Here is a 23,410-nt window from a genome sequence, read left to right as displayed (position 1 = left end):
AAGTTAAGGTAGTTTCTCTCTAGAATTTGATATATTTTATGTCTTTAAAATTTTAAGATATTTTATTCATCTAAATTTATAATTTGATATAATTTTTCTCTCTCAAATTTTTGATAAGGGTTCTCTCTCTAAAGTTTTTAGGTAAATTATCTATCTAAAATTTGATATGTTTCTTGCTCTAAAATTTTAAGATATTTTTTCCCTCTAAAACTTAAAATTTAATATAGTTTCTCTCTCTAAAAAATTTGAGATAGTTTCTATCTCTATATTTTTTTGTAGTTTCTCTCTAAAATTTGATATAGTTTCTCTTTTTAAAATTTTAAGATACTTTATTTAGATAATTTATCAATAAAATTATTGAACATTGGTCGAAAAAAATTAAAATATTTTCTCTCTCTAAAACTTAAAATTTGAGATAGTTTCTCTTTAATTTGTGTGGACGTTTGACATAATTAATTCAATTTAATAAAGTGGGCAGCTCTGATGTGTGAAAATAATATTGTCACAAGTTGTATTCCCTCTTTCATGCTTACATAAAACAATGTTTTTGATAACTCAATTCTTTTTTTGGTTTTGTATACCCATGTTTTGGCCTCCTTTCTTGGTTAAAGAAAACATGGTCATGTACATGTTTTTATGCAAGATATACAAAACACGGTTTTGAACACCGTAGGATCCAAACGACCCTAAAAAACTATGTTAGGGTAATTTGTATAAGGAAAGTTTTTTATGTTACCCCTACAACATAGAAATTCTATCCTCCCCTGCCATCCAACCGTCTATTTTTTATCAAGAGAGCCACTCACCGTTTGATCTTAGATCTGACGTCTCAAAGTATTTTATTTTTAATTTTTTTTAATATAAATTTTCTGAATATGATATTTGGTACGTGCCATCTTCTCATTGGAGCACACTTATAAAAAATATTAACAATAATTTTTCGATAAAAAATAATGACCAAAATACCCCTTGAAACTTTCAGGGGTATTTTTGTTATTTTATTTTTTTATATTTTTCGTTTTTGTGAGTTTAATAGAAGAATAGATGTCCAACATTTGGTGTCAAAATAGTTTATAGAAAAAAATTAAAAATAAAATAGTGTAGAGATGTGACATTGTGATTGAAGCAATCTTAGCCCTCCATTAAAAAGTAGAGGTTGTATGTTGTAGGGAAAACATAGAAGGCTTTCCTAATATATGTGCATGCGTCTAAACTTAGCATAATGTGCGATTTCTGAACTCAAGTTTTAGAAAGGAACGGATGTCGCTCCCTACTTTCTCTCGCATCTACAACTTCACTCAAAGTTGGCAGCATGTGTTGGACACCATAAACTGAAGAGTGAAAGACTTATGATCTAATATGAAGTCATTATCACTACCCAACTGGTGCAGGTAGAGAATAAAACTACAAAATTTACAATAAAAAGAAAGAGAGTTAAGAGAAAAATACCCTCTCTCAAAGGTCTACAAGAGAATCTATCCCCAAAATAATATCTTTCAATAGACTAATTTTTATTCAATTCATAGACTGATTTACAATAAAATGAGATGTCCCTTAAACAGACTAAAATAAGATAATTAATAAAAAACTTTTCTATACACGTATCCCTATTTTATGTCTCTCATATCCACGGGCTTTTAGATAGCCATGTTTTCCCTCTCATGTTTTACCCGAAAAGACCTCCCAAGTTGGTTATTGTTGATAAAAATAAACTCTCTTCTAAATTTACCGTTATCCTAATTATATCTCTCAAACTAACCCAATCGATACAAGATAAGCACAATATAAACTCTAAAGTCGCACAATATAAACTCTAAAGTCTCCCAGCTAATTATCCCTGCACACTCCCTAAACAAAAGAATAATAAAATAATCATAACAGATAACCCTAATAATTTTCCCTTATTACGTCATTGCCCTTTCTTTCCCTCTTGGGTTTTGCGACCCTTCTTTGGCCCAGTCACGAAGGGACATGGCTGCATCATTCCCCCCCAGTTGAAAGGAACTCGACTCCGGCTAGTTGGCTTTAGTATATATGCGACATAAATCTGGATCCACTCTTTTGAACTCTAGCTCAGAAGTCTACGTGCTATCAGAGTATGGCCTGCCCTTCGATTTGATTAGAAATTGACGATAGGAACCCTTTCGAGTTTGAAAGCTTTCAGTCTTCAAAACTTGCTCAATTTCATCATCTTTTTTCCTTGGTAATTTCTTCATCATATCAACTACATCTTCTGCGACTTCTAGAGGGTCTCCATGAAACTCAAATAAGTCAGCAACATTAAATATTGGGGAGATATCCAATGCCTTTGGTAATTCTATCTTATATGCATTGTTCTCATATTGCTTCAAGATGCGGCATGGACCCACTTTCTTGGACTTGAGTTTATTATAGGTTCCCAACGGAAACCTTTCCTTTCGCAAATACACTATTACTAAGTCACTTTCCTTGAAAATCTTATCTCTTCTATGCTCATTTGAGGCTTTTTTGTACTTTGCATTGCTCTCCTCAATTGTCTTCTTGATTTGGGCTTGCAAATCTCGAATATGCTCAGCAAAAGCATTGGTATCATCACTTATCTTGCCTGACATGGGTAATGGCACTAGGTCCAACACACGATTAGGCGTCCACCCATTAACAATCTCAAATGGTGATTTTTCTGTAGATCGATTTATTGAAGTGTTGTAAGCAAACTCAGTCTGAGGCAAAGTAATGTCCCACTGAAATTGTTATCATCAACAATACTCCTCAAGAGGTTACCAAGGCTCCTATTCACTACTTCGGTCTGCCAATCTGTTTGATGATGATAGGCACTAGAAAATTGAAGTTTGGTTTCCATGCGCTTCCATAAAGTGCGCCAAAAATGACTTAAAAATTTCGCGATATGTGTAGCATCCATAGTTCTTCTACAAGGATTAAAATGTTCCATTTTGGAAAATCGATTAACAACAACAAAAATAGAGTCCATACCTCGTGTGGTACGTAGAAGTCTAAGTACAAAATCCATAGAAATATCAACCCATGGAGCATCTAGAATAGGAAGAGGAGTATAAAGACTTGTATTTTGTGTGTGACCTTTAGATACTTGGCAAGTTCGACATCAGGTCACAAATCGATTAACATCTCGTCGCATACGTGGCCAAAAATATTTTCCCCAACCATAGCCATAGTTTTGTCATTCCCAAAGTGTCCACCCAAGCCCCCACCATGAAGCTCCATGATTATCTTCTCCCTTAGAGAGCAATCAGGTATATATAACCGCGCACCTTTAAATAAACAACCATCATGCACGAGATACTCACCCACATGGTCTCGCCCATCAACATACCTTTCAAGGACTTTGCTGAAAATTGGATCAACTTTATATTGATCTTTTATCACTTCAAACCCCAACACTTCCATGGACAAAGTTCTAAGTAACATTGCCCTTCTACTTAAAGCATCACCTGCCTTATTTTGGGTTCCAGACTTGCTCTTTAATAGGAAGGTGTATTCGCCATCCACTTACCATGTCGCGCATTCAACTTTTTCTAAGAACTCAAATACCGGAGTGCTTCTTCATCTGAATATAGAACAAACTCTCTATGAATCAGGTAGTGCCTCCAGTAGCATAAGGCTTGCACTACTGCATAAAACTCGAGGTCATAAACCGAATACTTCTTACGTGCATCATTCAATTTCTCACTAAAGAAGGCCAATGGTCATCCCTCTTGACTTAGAACTGCCCCTATGCTAACATTTAATGCATCAGTTTCAATCTCAAACACCTTAGAAAAATATGGTAAGGCAAGTACTAGTGCTTGCATCATCTTTTGTTTAATTAGAGTGAAGCTCTTTTCAGCAACAGGATTCCATGAAAACTTTTCAGCCCTTATACAGTCAATCACTGGTGCTATTAGAGTGCTGGAATTTCTGATAATCGACGATAAAAAGTCGCTAGGCCATGAAAAGAATGCACCTCAGTGAATGACTTTGGCACCGGCCACTCAGCTATGGCTTTCACTTTTTCTTGATCCACCTTAATTCCCTTAGATGAAACAACATACCCCAAAAGACGACATTGTTTGTCATAAATGAGCATTTTTTCAAATTCACAATAAGTGATTCCTTCATTAGCATATCTTGTTCCAAGTGGTTAAGATGATCATGTGGGTTAGTGCTAAAACCAAGATATCATCAAAATAAACCACAACAAATTTACCAATAAAAGGACGAAGTACTTCAGTCATTATGAGCATGAATGTACTTGGTACATTAGAAAAGTTGAATGGCATCACAAGCCACACATATAGCCCATCTCAAGTTTTGAATGTGGTTTTCCATTTATCTCTAGGTCGAATCCAAATTTGATAGTAACCACTCCTTAAATCAATCTTTGAGAAACCTTGGCTCCATTAAGCATATATAACATATCATCGAGCATAGGTATGAGAAATCAGTACTTGATTGGGCTTTTGTTGATTGCCCGACTGTCCACACACATCCTCCATGACCCATCTTTTTTTGGAGTCAGTAATGCAGGGATGGCACATGGTGACATGTTTTCTCAAAGCAATCCCTTCTTAAGGAATGCAACAACTTGTCTGTACAACTCCTCATGTTCCATGGAGCTCATTCGATAATGGGCCAAATTTGGTAGGCTAGATCTGGGCACCAAGTCAATGTGATGCTGAATATTTCTCATTGGAGGAAGACCATCAGGTAATTCTTCAAGCATCAAATCTTTATACTTATCAAGTAGAGGTTCAAGAGACTTAAGAATTGCAGTCGGTGCAGAATTTTCTTTTGCAACCAATACATAAATCACATCCATATCCTTGTTGTCCCCTTTTAATTTTTGAACGTTAAGCAACTTTGAACCCTCATCTTTAGTGGATTTGGGTGTAGGAAGTTGCTTCATAAGGTAGAGTATTATATTAATATCATCATTAACAAAAGAATAAGTGTTTGGCCTAGTTTTATATACCATATCATGATCATAAAGCCATGGTCTACCAAGTAATATGTGGCATGCATCCATAGGTGCTATATCACACCACACTTTATCTTTATAATTAGCACTAATGGAAAAAAAGATTAAACAACGAGAAAGAACTGGTACCTCACCTCCTTTCTTGAACCACTAGATGTGGTATGGGCATAGGTGCTTATGTTCCTTCAATTGAAGTTTAGCCACCATCTCTTTAGATAAAATGTTTTCACTACTCCCACCATCAATTAGTACTGTGCATAACTTTCCTCCTGATGTACAAATTGTTCGAAAAATATTATGTCACAGCCACTTCTCATCCTCATTAGGTATTGGGGTCGATAACATAGTTCGCTGGACAACTAAGACTTCACCATCTTCATCTCCATACAAATCCTCAACTTCACCTTTGAAAGGCCCAGTCCCTTCATAAGACTGGCTCGTCCCAATATCACCTTGGTCTTCATCGGTGTATCATTCATCAACTTCTTCATAATTTTCTTCAGCCAAATTAACTTTGACAAGGGGTTGCCGTGAGGGACAATTGAATGCCATATGTCAAGGCTGTTGGCACTTGAAACACATTATTTGTGTATTATCACAAAGTGTTTTAGGTGCTCCCAACCCTCTTCTAACACCACCTCTCATCATATTAGGGTTTGGCCTAGTTGAAAAATTTTGAGAAGTTTGGTTTCCATGTCTTATAGGTGGTCTTCTAAAGGTTAACACTGAGTTATTTCTCTCAATACCCAAATTGACTATTTCCTCTGCTTTGAGGGTCAAAGTATAGGCATCAAACATCTTTGAAGGTCAATTCATTCTAAATGCCTTGATTTAGCCCATTCAAGTAATGATTTATTTTTTTATCTTCATACTCTTGTAAATTTGCCCTAGATGTCAAAATATAGAACTCTTCAATATAGTCACTTACCGACTTTTCACCTTGCTTGAGGTTTTGACACCTTTGGTACAAAGTTTCTGCATAATTTACTAGTAAAAATTTTCGGCGCATCTTCGTCTTCATCTTTTCTCACGAATTAATCTTTTCCTTGCTTTGTCGAAGACGATCCTGTTGCAAATCATCCCATCAAACCAATGCATGGCCAGAAAATTTTGTGGCTACTGATTTTACTTTTTTGTGATCTGCAATATCTTTGTACTCAAACATTTTCTCTACTTTACTTAGCCAATCAAGAAAATCATCTGCATGCAATCGACCATGGAACTCTGGAATATCAATCTTTATTCTAGGTTCTCTTTCTCTTTCTAACAACCGAAGAATTCATTCATTGAATTCGTTATTAGTTGGGGCCACCCGAGGTTGGTTAGGAACAAGATGCATACATCTTTCATCTCTGTTGCCTTGAGTTCCAACGTCGGTCTCCGAATTCCTTCCATCCTGAAGCTGAGCGAACCTTTGCGCAAGCTCATCGACTTTCGCAGCTATAGGCATGAATTGGTCTACTCTCTCTGCTAGGGCTTGAACTAATCTAATCAATACCTGCAATCCATCCAGGGGTGTCTCTTGTGAAGCCATCGGAACCTAGCTCTGATACCAATTGATGTAGGGAGAGAATAAAACCAGAAAATTGACAATAAAAAGAATGAAGTTTAAGTGAAAAATACCCTCTCTTAAATGTCTGCAAGGGAATCCACCCGCAAAACAATATCTTTCAAGGGACTAATTTTTATTCAATTCATAGACTGATTTACAATGAAAGGAGATGTCCCTTTAAACAGACTAAAATAAGATAACTAATAAAAAAGTTTTCTATACACGTATCCGTATTTTATCTCTCTCATATCCACGGGCTTCTAGATAGCCATGTTTTTCCTCTCATGTTTTACCCGAAAAAGACCTCCCAAGTTGGTTGTTGTTGATAAAAATAAACTCTCTTCTAAATTTACCCTTATCCTAATTATATCCCTCAAACTAACCCAATCGATACAAGATAAACACAATATAAACTCTAAAGTTGCCCCGCTAATTATACCTGCACACTCCCTAAACAAAAGAATAATTAAAATAATCCTAATAAAGAACCCTAATAATTTCCCCTTATTACGTCATTGCCCTTTCCTTCCCTCTTGGGTTTTGCGACCCTTCTTTGACCTAGTCACGAAGGGGTATGGCTGCATCACCAACCCTACCACTGGGTTCTTATGGGCCCTACTCTACATGAACCCTACTTGTATGGATAAGGGTACTGTGTTAGTGTCGCATTGTATTTTATTAAATTCATTGTGCCATAAAGATTTTGGAGATAGTAATAAAAACTAATATTGTGTTATTAATATTTTATTAGACCAAAATCATTTATGACGTCAAAACCTCATACAAAATCCTTAAGGACGTGTTTGTTTTTCTGAAAGTATTCTTTCAAATTTTATTAAAATAATCCTAATAAATAACCCTAATAATTTCTTTTTATTACGTCATTGCCATTTCTTTCTTTCTTGAGTTCTACGACCCTTCTCTGGCTCAGTCACGAAGGGGCATGGCTGCATCACCAACGCTACCATTGGGTTCTTGTAGGCCCTACTCTACAAGAACCCTACTCTCACTCCAAGGTAACATTTGTTGAATGTGTTGTATGGATAAGGGTACTGCGTTAGTGTCGCATTGTATTTTATTAAATTCATTGTGCCATAAAGATTTTGGAGATGGTAATAAAAACTAATAATGTGTTATTAATATTTTATTAGAACAAAATCATTTATGTGATCAAAACCCCTTACAAAATCATTAAGGATGTGTTTGTTTTTCTGAAAGTACTCTTTCAGATTTTCTAAAAGTTACCCACTTGTTTTATACTTTCCATCTAAAGTTCAGAAACTAATCTCCCAACAAAAGTTGAATAAGTTCTTAAAGGTATAATAAATATTATATCATATGTTATATACAATACAAATATACATTAATAAAATACATTATATTATATATTATATTATGTTATCAAACACAATACCTAAAACTTATTTAAACATTCCAGAACAAAACAATTAACTTTTCAAAAAATTAAAAAACATGCAACTTTCCAGAAGATATCCTTGCCCTAAATGATTCAAAATTCCAATTAATATTAAAGGGGATTTACTTTTTAAGTTTCATTTGATTTAACCAACTTAGAAAACATTAATAAAAATGCTTAAATTATCCTTATTCAGGGTTGATATATTTGAACAACTAAAGGTAATTTAGTAATTTGACCCATCAAAAACAAGCAGAGGCACTCCTCTCATTTAGTTAGAGTCCTTTTAGGTGGGGATATTATTGAAATGCCTTTATTTATTCAACATTCTCAAACCTGGGGTAATTTGAGTATTTCAAATATATGTCATGAGAAAATGATTAATGAAATAAAAATTATAATATAAACCCACCGGTGTTAAGTAAAATGTTTTAATCCCTATTAAGGATTTGGGAGGGTGGTTTTAACCCCTAGATGATATTTTTCCTATTTATTTTCATGGTGAATAGAATAAGGAAATCAATCATATGAAATACATATGTCCAAAGTTAGGAATATTTTTCGAGTTCAATTGTGACATTCGAAAAAAGAAAGAAATATCAAAGTCCCAAGAATAATATAATCAATGATTATCTCAATATCATTCCAAAGAGCCGAGAAGTTTATGCCACACAGCCCGTGGCGAATTGCACCCAAGAAAAGATCACCAGTTGCTCTAGCTAAGTGAGAGAAAATAACCAATCACAATCCTACAAAAAACTGAGAACACGCCTCACTTGAAAGTCGTACCAATTATGCCAATCCCATTTACTTACACAAAAAGCTAAGGACACGCCGCATTAAAAGTCATGTACTCTATATGACATCGTATTTGGAGAGATAGAGGGGGGAGAGAGATGGGTATAGGGAAGAGAGATGTTTGAACAACAAATAAGCTGTTCATTTGGTTGCCTTTTCTTTGCGCAACATATGCCACTCTTGCAGCACTGCTGCCTGAAGAGCCCGGTGCTCTGCCTCTTCGACTGTCAGTTTAGATAGAGTTGAAGGCTCCTTGGCTTCTTCTTCTTCTTCATGGTCTTCCTTGTCCTCATCTTTTGGGGGTTGGGATTTTGGTTTAGCAGCTTTAAGAAGAGCTATTCGTTCCATTGAGATCCTTAATTTCTCAGCTGCTGCGATTTTCACTTCATCCTCGGCCATGTATTCCACTCCTCCATCAGTTAAATCATCAAGCCAACCTTGCAAATCGGCTCCAATCTCTTTTGTGATTGAAGCATCTGAGGCTCGCACAATGAACTTGCACATCATTGTAGTTGTTTCATCCCCAAAGTCAACATTTCTGCTCACTTCACTCGCTCCAAAGATCATCATGCCCACAAAACTGCCATACCAAGTCTTCGCAGCATAACAGAGCTGTACAAAAGAACATAGGAGCTTTGAGAAAGATAATGACAGAGGCACAAGGACAAATTAAGCAACAAAACTTTCAAGCATGTAATAGCAAGGTATATAAGACATCCTTTCAGGCCTATTCTCTGGCGGCAATGATCAAATCAGCCACCTAATCAAACGGAAACATCGAACACTAGAAAATTGAATGTATCCATCTTCATACTTCATACCCAAGAAATGGCGTTTAGTATAGAATGAGTTAGCATAGCCACTTTCTTGCTGTAAGACAAATTGATACTATTGAGTTGTCGACCTCCATCTGTTTATGAGTTGTCACAAACCTGAGACCCGGGAGTTATATTTTCTAAAAGTATGATGCACGCTTGATCAAGGAGGTTCAACAGTTAAGGGCCAACCGGAATGAATATCTTGGTCTCAATTGGAAATTGATTGAGCTGTGACATCCAAGACCAAGACCAAACATCATGCATATGCAAGGGGTATTATCCTGATTGCGGACAAGATTCCAGGCATTAACTGGTTGTGAGTTCATGCCTAGTTGAGAGATTTTCAAAGTGGGTATTCAATACACCAAGAAGCTCAAAACATGTATTACATATGCAAGTAAAGGAAACTAATGTGAATAGGGATTTCAAGAATGCCAAGAGAGGTGTTGAATTGTATGAGGATCTGAATCCCAGAAGCAAAGCCACTTTATCACATTCAGAATGCAAAGTTATGAAAGAAACGTGGGGGTGGAGGAACATTTGCAGGAGGTACCATAAAGGAAAGGCAAGTAACTAAAGCCGTGGGCAATTGACATGGTGGGAACTAGTACGGGATATCGCTCTAATTATGAAGAAGTTCAAGAATGGCATGAGAAGATCGACATATCCGAGAACAATTACAACCCAGTCACGCAGCATGAACTGCATTCTAAATTTGGGCATAATAAAAAATATCCTAGTACAAATTGTGAACGTATTGGAGAATTGGTGGCTATAATATGAGTCTAATTCATGATGTGCCGAAGAAAAGGTCCACTGCTTCCTGAATATTACATAGTCGAACACTCAAGCAGCACTCCACAAAGTGACACGGTCACCTAGCATGTCGATTTGGATATCTGGTTAGACCATAAATCTGGCCTTTTGAACCACAGTTTTGTCAAGTCAAATGTCAGAAATGCTTCACGGGATCATGAAGGGAGGAGATTTAAAAATATGCCAATGATTTTTCAAGAAACTTGTTGGGAGTAGAAGGAACTGTAGTAACCTTAGATGGAATCCCAGCTGTTTTAAGTGCTGCTGGTCAGATATAAGCATATGACCCAGATTTCTCCAAGGAGCAACGCGGGAGCACTAGTCAACCAGTACAAGGAGAAGAGGAAGAGCCTTCGAAATATGATAAAAGTAAGTGGCAGCTCCAAGTGGTTGTTTTGGTCCACTGCAAATGTAGCTAGGGCACCAACATAAAATTCATCACAAGCTGAAACCAAGTGCATTTGGAAGTAATGCAGAAGAAAATATGAAAAGCAAGTGAAAGATGTAACTTCTCGAACAAAACCCACAAAGTAATTTCTCAAGCAAATGAAATATGCAAGTTCTCAAGTTTGTCTCTATTCATGAATAACTTGTTTTGTATATTGGAACATTTCTTTCATTTTAATATATATTACGATACTTATTTTAGTTAGGGTATTTTTGTCCTTTGTAGACGCTACACAAACAGCATAAACTAAGATATTAGTGGGGCATGGGTGACTGAATCTCATGTCACTCTCTCCTCTCCTCTTTCATCTTTTCTCTCTTTCTTTTCCTCTTCTTTTTCCTTTCTCACTCTCTTTTGACACTTTTTACTGTTCATGGTACTATTTATGGTACTGTTCACAATTACTGTTCACATGGTATCAGAGCAGTGATCTGCTTATTGTCTTCTCTCTTCTTTAAAGAAATATCTAACTTCTTAAAATAAAAAAAAAAGGCAGAGGTGGAAAACCCTTGTTCTGTTAGCGCTGATTTCGTCAAGAAATATTCCTTTCTCTGTGTGAGTGAGGCCAACATGGTGGCCTCTTGTGCTGTGCATGTTCGTGTCATTGAAAGGTTCCTCATGGATGTGAAAAGCTGAGAGCAACAAGTGTGAAATGCTACAAGGTTTGTTTCAGAAGTTGTGATCGACTTGTTTTAAGCTTTCATCTAGCGTTACAGTAGAAAGAACTTTGTGCATTAGCTTTTAAACAGGCAAGTGTTCTCCCTATAGTTGATTGAGAAGTTATTATGTGTGTTATCTGCTGCTGTTTTGAGCCTGTGGATTATTAGGTTTATAAATTTCCAGCAAGTTTTTATGGTGTTTTTAGTGTGTGACCCGACATATACTTTCATACAGTATTTGAAAACTCGCCGAGTCGAGCCGGACTCGCCCGTTTCGACTAGGGAATCGTCGGCTACCGAGCCGGTTCCACCAAAAAATCGGGAATCGCCCGTGTCCAGAGAGAACCGGGCGATTCCTGGAGATTCCCAATAGTAAATCGCGAGTCTCATCGAAAATTTTTGGGTTCACACGTAGCCTCCTCACGAGAGCGACACGTGGCACCTAAAAACCATCCACACGTGGCAATTCACCTCGCGCGTATGCCCCCTTCGCTTTTCTATACGCGTGCCTAAATGACTAGTACACAGCACTTTATAGAGAACAAAGGGTCTCTCATCCTTCGATGTGGGATAATTCCCACAAAAAGCCATTCAAGCAAGATGACTCAATATGTGTTATATTATAGTTGCTAATGAAACACATCAAGCGATGTGGTGGTGTTGGTTGACAACCTTGAATTTTCGGGCGGGCATCTTGAGTTTGAACCCCGCACGTCGTCTTTTATAGTACAACATTTTTTTTAAGATAAAGATAAAAAATAAAAAGCTTTTCAAGATAATGAATAAAAAACTTGAAATAAAATAGAAAAAATAAAAAGCTTTTCTTGTTGTAAAAAAAGCTTAAGAAATAAAAAATAAAAAGCTTTTCAAGATAAAGATAGAAAATATAATACAACAATTTTTTTATTTTTCTTGTAAAAAAAATACAAGGTAATATAAAAAGTATTTCTTGCAAAAAAATAAAACAAAAGGCATAAAAAAAAATTTTGACAACAAAAATAAACAAAGGCAGAAAATACTGTTGTAAAAAATTTGAAAAAATTAAAAATAAAAGGCTTTTCAAGATAAAGATAAAAAATATAACACAACATTTTTTTATTTTTCTTGTAAAAAAAAATACAAGGTAATATAAAAAGTATTTCTTGCAAAAAAATAAAACAAAAGGCATAAAAAATTAAAATGTACTTTGGCAGCATCATTTTTTTTTTTTCTTGTAAAAAAAAATAAAATTTAATACAACAAGCAAAAAAAAATGTAGTACAACGTCTTCTTCTTTTGTCAAAAAAAAAAAAAAGATAATCAACAAGTACCATTTTTTTCCTGTAAAAAAAAATAAAAGATAACACAATAAGTATTTCTTGTCAAAAAAATAAAAGGTATTTCTTAATACAACCTAGGAATAAATGGTCTAATTATATTTTTTATTTTTATAACATAATGGTCTTTACCATAATTTTAGTAATATTAATTTAAAGATAGGATTCATACAATGAGGCCATTTGAAATCTCTCTTTCTGCTAACAATCTTTTCTACTAATTTATTCTAGAAACCTAAAAAATTAAAAAAAATTGGTACGCATTCTAATAATTTCTACAAGGATAACCAAATCCTTTATTTATTTATTAATTTTTGTATTATAAATCATGTCGCGTACTATTTTTCTTACAGTTGTCAATAATACATTTTAAATTAGATGATATTATAAAATATTTTGGATTTGTTATTATTTATATAATAAAATAATTATAAAATATTGTTGATATATAATATTATAGTTAGTTAGGCTGTAATAATTTGGGTTTTTTTAGCGGATTAGGGTTTCCGCCAATTCGAGATTTTAGTGGCCAAATTTTCATCGATTTAGTCAACTCTTTATTGTAGTCCATATATGATTATATAATTAATCCATGCTAATTCTATGATTTCTTTTGTGTGATGTAAATTTAATGGTCGACATAAGTTCATACAATAAAAGAACATCTCAATATTCATAAATTGATGAAAACAATGAAAGTTAATAATGTAGTACCCCCATTTCTTATTGGATTCCTAAAAAACAACATTTATAATGAATTTTAATAAGTTTTTTGATTTTTTTTAAGGCTTAATCCGAACGATTGGGCCCTATTCGGATCGCCGATTCGCCCATCCGGATCGGTTTTTGGGATGCCCGATCCGGGTCACCGATCCGCTTTTTAAACCACTGCTTTCATACCTTGCTTATTTGATATTGTTTTGCTCTTATGGCCGAGGAAAGTAAACCTGGAATTCCTATTTTCAGTGACATAATAGGAATTCCAGCAATCTTAAAGATTCAATGTGTCCAATTACCTTTTATGGGCCCAATCTATAAAGGTTTTTCTAAGCGCAAGGGGTAAGATGAAATGTTTATCTAAATATGGCCCAAAAGAGTCAAAAAGTGGGTATGATGAGTGGCTTACGGAGAACTATCAAATTATGACATGGTTATGAAATTGTATGGAACTGCGTGTGAGAGCCGATGTCATGTTCTATGATACTGCCAAGGAATTATGGAAAGCTATAAAGAAAATGCACTCCTCTGATAAAAATGTTTCTCGGATTTATCAACTTTATAAAAGCATGTGCCTTCTACAGCAAGGAGATAAAGCCTTAGTGATTATTATAGTTCTCTTTGACGTATGTGAGAAGAGTCGAATATTTATCAACCCCTAATTAATGATATGAAACTTCTTAAAAAGCAAAGAGAGAAACTTAGAGTTGCAAAGATCCTATATGGCCTTAATTCTTAGTATCATGATGTTCGGGAGCAAATCTTAACTAGTAGTGAACTTCCCTCTCTCACTAATATAGACTCTCACCTTCAACAGATCACAAAATCTTCTTCTTCATCACCTACTAGAACTAGTGATGGGTCTGCTTTAACCTTCTCCCTGGGAAGAGGTGATGGCAAAGCCCGTGGTCGTTGAAATAGAAGACATGGTCGTGATTCATGGGGAGGTCGTGGTAGAGGTTGAGGCACCAGGAAATGGGCCCATTCTGGGTGAACAAATCACACTGCTGAAAAAAGCTAGGATAAGTTTGATAAGCTCACTTGGGCTAAGGTGTCTTATGGTTTTTAAGGTGATGGTGTGCGCCCAGTTGGCTCCAATGATCAAGTCCAGATTCTACATTATGTTACTGACTCAATGCTGCTCTCACAAGAAGAATACAATAAGTTAATCAAGAATAGCCAACATACATCTACTCATCCTCCCTCTTCCACTGCTACTCTAGCTAATACAAATACTTATGCATTCCTTGCATCTTAGAAGGCTTCTTCTTGGGTCATTGATTCAAGAGCCTTTGATCATATGACTGGTGAGTCCTCTATGTTCTCGTCTCTCACAAATCCAGATGCCACTACTACTATCACTATGGCTGATGGTTCTTTATCTAGTGTATTTGGTAGAGGCATGTGTGTCCTACTTCTTCACTCTCATTATATACTGTTCTTTATGTTCCAAAGTTTCCATTCAGTCTATTGTCAGTCAGTAAATTAACTGAATCACTATTGTGTTCAATGATTTTCTATCCCTCACATTGTGTTCTTCAGGATTCAAAGACGAAAAAGATGATTGGTGGCCGTCGTGAGTCTAGTGGGATCTGCTATCTTAATCATGTAGCTTTATGGGTGTTGCTCTACATTCCAGTGTTTTCCCTCTACAATGGCATTGCAGATTTGGTTATCCATCTATCAATACTTTGATAATGTTAGTCCTTTCATTAAAGTCAATATCAATTCTCGCGAGTGAGGCTTGTAAGTTACGAAAGCATCGTAGAATCTATTTTCCTTTTAGAATTAATAAATGAGAGTTTGTCTTTTCAGTTATTCATTCAGAAATTTGGGTTCCTTCTAGAGTTCAGAGTCTATGCGGTTACATAAAGCTTTAAATTTTTGTTGATGATTTTTCTCGGATGACATGGTTATATTTAATGAAAGACAGATATGAGGCCTTGTCCATTATTTTCTTGTCTCATAAAGAAATTCAAACTCAATTTGGAAGGAATATTTGTGCTTTGCATTCAGATAATGCTAAAGAATATTGTCTCGAGATTTCTGCCTGTAATTGTTTAGACATGCATAGCATTCTGCATCACACATCATGTGCGCATACTCCCCAACAAAATGGGGCAGTAGAGAGAAAAATCTGTCACATAACAGCGGTGACTCATGCTTTATTGTTAAATATGCATATGCCCAAAAGTTTTGAGAAGATGTTGTTTTGACAGCTTGTTATTTGATAAATCATATGCCTTCCTCTGTTTTGGAAGGAAAATCACTGAATTCTTTGCTTTTTCCCAATAAATCCTTGTTTATTGTGCCCCCTAGAGTTTTTGGGTGTGTTTGCTTTGTTCTAGGTCCTGGAACAGACAAATTGGATCCCCAAGCTATTAAGTATGCACTTTTAGGATATTCTCGTATCCAAAAAGGCTTTCGGTGGCATCATCCTAGTTTGAAAAGGACCTTTTGTGTGTGCTAATGTTACCTTTTTGAAAATACTTCATGCTTTTTTTATGAGGGTCTAATGCTAGAAATAAGTTCAGGACAGTCCACTCAAGGGGTGAATTCACAACCCATTATTTTTTCTACTCATGTTTCCATTCTTGTTCCATCCTCTATTGATAATTCATTATCTCAAGTGTCTCCTTCTGTAGAGCCTGTCTCCCCTCCTATTACTAGTGTTCCACAAGAGCAACCTCTCAAAGTGTATACGAGAGTGAAATTAAAAAGAAGGCATCACCACCAACTCAAGCAATCAACAAACCAATCTTCATCTTTGTTTGCGGATCCTCAGACTGTTCCTGATCCTACTCCTGAAGTTGAAAGTATTGATCTTCCAATAGCACTTCATAAGGTCAGCAATCCTCTACAAAACATCCTATTGCTCATTTTATTACATTTGAAAATCTGTCTCTATGTTATGAGAATTTTGCTTTAGCACTTTCTTCCATTTTCGTACCAAAATCCTATTAGGAAGCTCTTTTGCATACTGGATGGAATAAAGCTATGGATGAGGATATGATTGCGCTCGAGTCAAATGGTACTTTAGAGCGTATTAATTTGCCAGCACAAAAGCAACCGGTTGGATGTTATTGGGGATATACCACTAAGTACCTGCCAGATGGATCGATAGAGAGATTAAAAGCTCGACTGGTAACAAAGGAATACATACAAACATTTAATACTAATTATTTTGACACATTTGCTCCTATGGCCAAGCTTAATTCACTTAAGCTACTTACATCTGTGGTAGCAAATAAGGGGTGGTTATTATGGAAACTTGATGTTGAGAATGGGGATTTACAAGAAAAAGTCTATGTGGAGCAACCCCTGGTGTTTGCTGCTAAGGGGGAGTCAGACAAACTATGCAAGTTAAAGAAGGCAATTTATGGCCTAAAACAGTCACTATGCACGTGGTTTGAGAAATTCAACAAACTTGTTATGACATATGGGCTTCAACAGAGCCATGTGGATCATGCAGTATTGATTTGATTTGAAAATAAGCCACTGGAACTATTATTTGGGTTGTTTATGTTGATATTACTATTACATGCAGTGATCAAGAAGGAATTCAGAAGTAGAAGAATTGTCTGCAACAATATGTTCAGACAAAAGACGTGGGGCAATTAAGGAATTTTCTTGGGATTGAAGTGGCTTGATCACAATATGGTATTTGTCTATCCCAAAGGAAATATGTCATTGATTTACTAACATAAACAAGGATTTTAGGGGCCAAACTAGTTGATACACTCATAGATCCAAGTTTCAAACTTTCAGTTGATCAAGGAGGCTTACTAGAAGATCTTAGTAGATATAGAAGATGTATAGGTAGATTTATCTACCTGACAATCACCAGACCGGATATAGCCTTTGTTGTGTGTAGTAAGTCAGTTTGAGTGTAGTAAGTCAGTTTATGCATTTTCCCAGAACACCACAGTGAGAAGCAATAAGAACTTTGAGATACTTGAACCTCAAGGCTGAGGACTCATCTACAAGAAGAATGGCCACTTCAACATTGAGAGTTATTCTGATGCCAATTGGGCACGATCACCTTCAGATAGAAGATCTAATACGGGCTACTACAGCTTTGATGGAGGGAACTTGGTGACTTGGAAAAGTAAGAAACAAAATGTGGTGGCCAGATCCAATGCAGCTATGGCCCATACAACATGTGAGTTAATGTGGCTAAAAACGTTTTCAATTACTGAACCAAGGAAGTTGTTCTGTGACAATCATGCAGCCATTCATTCGTGAGAAGTGACCAACAAGCAAATAACAACCCCATTTATTAAGTCATCTGATCAATTAGTTGAGATATTCACCAAAGTGCTTAGTCATAACTAGACACAACAGATTTGCTCCAAGCTGGGCATAGGTGACATCTATGCTCCAGCTTGAGGGGGAGTATTAAAGAATAACTTGTTTTGTGTATTGGAGCAGTTCTATCATTTTTATATACTTTAGGATACTTGTTTTCATTGAGGGTATTTTTGTTCCTTGTAAACCCTAAACAAACATTATAAATAACGATATTAGTGAGGCATGAGGTGATTGAATCTCATGTCACTCTCTCCCCTTTCTCTTTCATCTTTGCTCTCTTCTCTCTTTCTTGTCCCCTTCTTTTCCCTTTCTTTCTCAATTTTGACACTTCACTGTTCATGGCACTGTTCACAGTCTCCAGATATCTCCATCCAAATGGAAGAATAGGAAGCTGTAGTGGATCACAAGGCAACCCTTATGGATGATTTCTTGGTCATCAAGAGCTTGGGATATTTACTTATATAATGGGAAAAAAATAAAATGAGCATAGGATATTTGGAATTCTGCACATATAATCAAGTTATCTTCTTTGGGCTTTCGATTGGTCAGCTGTTGAGATTGCAACACTGTCCCAAGTTCGATTCCGACCAGGTTATCACTGGAATACCCAAAAGAAAAAAAAAGTTCGAGGTGTCACTTTGCATGGTTCTGTCGTACAAGGAAATAAAGCATAGAAACTCTCAGCTCTAAATGGGAAGAAAGGACCTAACTACATGCCTCCTTTGGATTGCTATTACAACACACAAGAAGCCCAAGAGACCAACCAATGAATTTTTCAACATTTGGATGTCACATTGTTTATTCATGGGCATGATGAACTATAGGTCAAACTCTGCATTTATCCAATTTGACATCCCAATCACTTACAAATCACGTACATAACAGAACATTCATAAAACAACAGACTAGAATGACCTCGGATATGTTGAAAAGGACAAGATACTACACAATAAGCTACATACATTTGTACGGTTACACAATTAACACGTGATAGGAAAAGGACCAAATATCCTTCTCATCTCACACTGTTTGTCAAACTGGGGTGTCATGCCAATGTAGCATAAAAGACTTCTAACACGAGGAACGGGCTCCGATCAAATGTGGTCAGGGTGGTTAGTGGCACAATGTGACATCTATAGTTCCACTCTCATCAGATCCCAAGTTAACATTAAAAAAAAAGGAAAAGAAAAAAAAAATTCTGTAGAAATTTGTTAAAGAAAACAGAAAATGAGCATATTTCAAATAAACACAAGCACTCAATTGGAGAAACTTGAGGTTTCTCCCACCAGGTTACCCCTGGACTACCCCAAAAAAGAAATTACTCAAGGTGTCAATTTCCATGGTCCTACAGTGCAAGGCAATAAAACATAGAAGTTCTCAGCTCTAAACACGAAGAAATACCTAACTACATGCCTCCTTGGAATGCTATTACAACAAACAGATGAAGCCCAAGAAACCAACGAATGGATTCTCCAACATATGGATGGCACATTGCTTATTCACAGACTGGATGCTAAAAGAACCAAAAGGCTTTACTACCATGATGAACTATAGGTCAAACTCTGCATTTATCCTATTTGAGATCCCCATCACTTGCAAATCAAGTACATAGAATATTTGCAAATCAAGTACAAAACAGAGTATTCATAGAACAATGGACCATGATGAACTATAGGTCAAACTCTGCTATCCTATTTGACATCCCCATCACTTGCAAATCAAGCACATAGAGTATTTGCAAATCAAGTACATAACAGCGTATTCATAGAACAATGGACCAGATGACCTCGGATATGTTAAAAGGACAAAATACCACACAATAAACTGCATACATTTGTATGGTCATACAGTTACACATGATAGGAAAAAGACCAAATATCCTCCTCATCTTACAGTGTCCATCAAACTGGGGTGTCATGCCAATGTAGCATAAAAGGCTTCCATCTCAATATCCTTGAAATCTTCATCTTGAACCTTATCACATTTTGGATATCCTAAGAGAAATTGTTGTTCATCTGAACATGTATTGAAGATTGGTGGTGAATCTCAATAAACAACCTACTGATTTTGGAAAGAACTTGATGAAAATAAATATTTTCCATGGCCGGCGTCCTCCAAACTAAATTATACGCGCAAGCAACACAATTAGTTACCGCTCCATTGGCTTTGAGTCAAATTATACCCATAAAATCCGAAATGTCCACCTTTAAATCCAAACCCTAAAGTAATACTCCCCACTTTTAGGCCTTTCATCACTCTCCTATTCACTTGACCTCTCACGCAAAGCACAATGATGAAAGTAATTGTGAAACCATCTTCTTGGGCGGAAAGATCATCGTCTTGCCCATGATTGATGCCTGCGAATTGTTGTGCAAGGTGCAAAACCTCTCTTCTCAGGGTAGGCCAATGAGGGTTTGCCTTCCACCCCTTCTTGCTGCCATATGCTCACAGAAATCACAAGCCCTAGGCAGAAAATCAATAAACCCTAGGCTGCAATAATGAAAAAGTCGACCGCAGGAGTGCCTAGGCTGCCTGTATGGGCATACCCAAGGCGGTTACCTAGCCGCCCAAGGCACCCACCTACCTTAAATAAAACGCTTAGACCTATTTAAGGCCTCTCTCTCTCTGTCTCTCACTCTCTCTCTCTCTCTCTCTCACACACACACACACAGCCAGATGTGCTCTCTCTACATATAAGAAGAACAAGAAGATAGCCTCCCAAGTGTTTAATGTGAGGCTTCTCTCTCTCACACACATAGAAACACACATGGACACATATGCTATCTCTTTACCTGTAAGAAGAAGATAACCTCCAAGTGTTCAATGCGAGTTCTCTCTCTCTCTCTCTCTCTCTCTCTCTCGACATATTAGGAGAGGAAAAAGAAGAATGCCCTCCAAATGTTCAAGACCCCTCTCTCATAAACATGGATCCATATATCCTATCTCTTACTCTACATATGGTCCCCACCCCAAACCAACCCCCCGACCCCAATAGGGCCGCCCAGGTAATTGGGCGCCTAGCCGCCTCCCCCTTTATGAACACTACTAGACTGAAAAAAGCAAGTTCTATGCTGAAATTAGAAAACCCTTGGCTGAAATTAGCAAACTCTTGGTTGAAATCAGCAAACCCAGGTCTGAATTCAGCAAACCCTAGACTTGACCGAAGATTTTTTCTCTTGCTGATCAAGAATCATGTGCTTTGATACAATTCAATGTAGAAATGGGTTGAAGGATGCTTCGCATAGGCTACACATAGACAATCCACAATTAAGATTTTCTCATTGCATCAAACCACTCCACAAGGTAGCCAAGTCTTGTTAAAGCCCAAGTTGAAGAAGTGTGCGCCGCGAAGTGCGAAGAAAGCTACAGGGTAAAAAGCAAACCAACGAATGCAAGCAAGAAAACAGATACACAAACGTGCCGCACTAGGCTAGCCGTTGCTTCTTGCAAGAAAACAGATGCACTAACACGCCGCGCTAGGCTAGGCGTTGCTTCTTGGTTTGGAGGCTACGCTTGCTGGAGTCAAAGTCCTATTAAATATAGGGAGGAGGCACACCAACCACTTCATATGAGTAACACCCTCTTTTCTAGTCTTTCTAAGGTACTTTTCTTTATCTCGTGGACTGTCACTTGCAAGAAAATAGAGTACGAGAGAAGCAGCTATCAAACGTAACAGAGGAAGGAAGGAACCAACCCTAATCTAATGAAGAATCATACCTCGCTGCTCATGTTCCTATGGTACCAAAGAAAGGGATAAGTAGTCCAATGGTGTGGTATTGAATCTCTATCTCCATCCTGACTATTAGTAGTTAGGAGTCAGAGCTGATTGCTATTGGTGCCTACGGCAAGGAAGGTTACTAGGAGAATAGGGATAGGAATCGACGCAAGGAAAAGAAGTCGTAAGGACTCATCTAACAAATATATAAGCAAATTCCAGGCAAACACAAGCACTCAATTGAAGAAACTTGAGGTTTCTCCACCACAAAACTCTAACTAGGGCTCACCCGGCTTAAAGCTATTCTTTTTTTTTTTTATCTTTTCCCTAAAAGCTCATGCGAATCACCCTAGGCCTTCAAGCACTTGTATTTATATTTTAACTGGGGTACAAAAGTTCAAAATAACCTTAGCCAAAATAAAATTGACTACATGGTCCCAACTTAAACATAAAATTCGCCATGATATTTTTACCCCTGATAAAACAAAATATTCCTAAGTACTCTAACTACTTTTCTAAATGACTCTCAAAATCTCAAAATTACAAAAAGACCCTAGAATCCCCAGAAAAAAAACTTAAAAACCCTAAAACTAAACCCTACAATTAAAATTAAAATACACATCCTTGGAAATTACACAAAGCATAAAAATAAGAATAGTTTTGTTCTGCATCAAAAGACTTTTACCCTAGCATAACTACACTTATTCCCCAATATTAGTTTCTTTGAAGTTATGCAGCTCTCCCATGATCCTACAACCAGCAGAGGGCTATATATCCTTATATCATTTGGATTCCCTCAACACATACAGTAGCAATATAGAAAATTATAACATCTTGGAGCAAATATCAAAGAAAGTAAAGCATATGAAATAATAGACAATATGCATGTACCAAAGGATGATTATTGATGTTCAGTAGCGAACTTGACTAATGTTCTGACAGCTGTTGCATATTGATCAACTGCAACACTTGGAGAGCTACATGCCTCGAATATTCTTTTGATGGCCGATGCATCTCAGGATCATCTTGTGCACATTTAGTCTAAATTGTTTATCTCAAGTTTCAAAGAAAGACAAGTTTCATATATGCAGCTCCTACAGTTCCAAATGTTTTCAGAAACAAAGGGACTTGATCTAACAAGGAAATCCCCTAAACTTCCTTGGCTTCATGTTACCCAAAGGAACAAAACCAACTACTCAAGAGACACATCAAAATCACTCATCGGACAACCACCCAAAACTCATCACAATCACTCATTAGAAAAAATACCAAGTGCAACAAACCCTCTATGATAATTAAATTGTTTGAGATTCGATGGAACGCACAGCGGGATGATATTTTGTTCTCACTTATTACCTTGGAGCCTCAAGTTAGGCCTAGTTAAGCAACACGATGCATTATGATGTAACCTAAGATTAGCCACACGCTAATCCTCGATTTCCAATACTTTAAAATGCATTTTTGTGGGGAGTTCGTAAGAAGAGTTGCTCTTATGCTTGGAAGGGCATCCAGATGGGCCTATCCTTTTTACGCTACAATGTCAAATGGATTATTGGGGATGGAAAATCAGTTGATTTCTGGGCAGATCTGTGGTTATCAGAGAAATCTATTATGGACTTTTACGGTAATCATATATATAGAGATCTAGGGATTCTTGCTAAACACAAGGTTGCAGATTATCTACATGGCTCTCCACAGACTTGGCATCTACCTTCTCCTACTTCTGTTCCTCTAGTAAGAGCCTGGAAGGAGGTGGAGACATCACAATTCCGTTGGCACCACAAAGAGACTTCCTCATATGGATTCATTCTTTTAATGGATTATTCTCGGTTAAGGAGGCTTGGAAGTTTATTTGACATAGGGGATGCCCC

The 23,410-nt window shown here is 36.7% G+C and overlaps 1 protein-coding gene across 4 annotated transcripts in view; it reads right to left on the bottom strand.

Annotated features, from left to right (window-relative positions):
• Window positions 1–8,540: 8,540 nt before the first annotated feature.
• The window catches only part of TPLATE (ARM repeat superfamily protein), a 43,197-nt gene continuing 28,327 nt past the window's right edge, over window positions 8,541–23,410 (bottom strand). For 2 of the 4 annotated variants that reach the window (XR_002280442.2, XR_016049572.1), the window contains exons 7-8: window positions 10,606–10,788; window positions 8,541–9,351 (exon numbers count right to left, since the gene is read on the bottom strand). Coding sequence is in view for 1 of the 4 variants with exons in the window: in XM_006841661.4 (XP_006841724.1) it covers window positions 8,881–9,351 (471 nt within the window). In the remaining 3 variants the exon portion in view is untranslated. The remainder of the gene's footprint in view (window positions 9,352–10,605; window positions 10,789–23,410) is intronic. The other 2 variants (XR_016049571.1, XM_006841661.4) reach the window with 1 other exon arrangement.

Source organism: Amborella trichopoda, chromosome 2, assembly GCF_054954075.1.
Source record: "Amborella trichopoda isolate Santa Cruz 75 chromosome 2, AtrichopodaSantaCruz75HAP2 v2.0, whole genome shotgun sequence".
NCBI lineage: Eukaryota > Viridiplantae > Streptophyta > Magnoliopsida > Amborellales > Amborellaceae > Amborella > Amborella trichopoda.
This window is presented reverse-complemented; position numbering and strand designations above follow the sequence as displayed.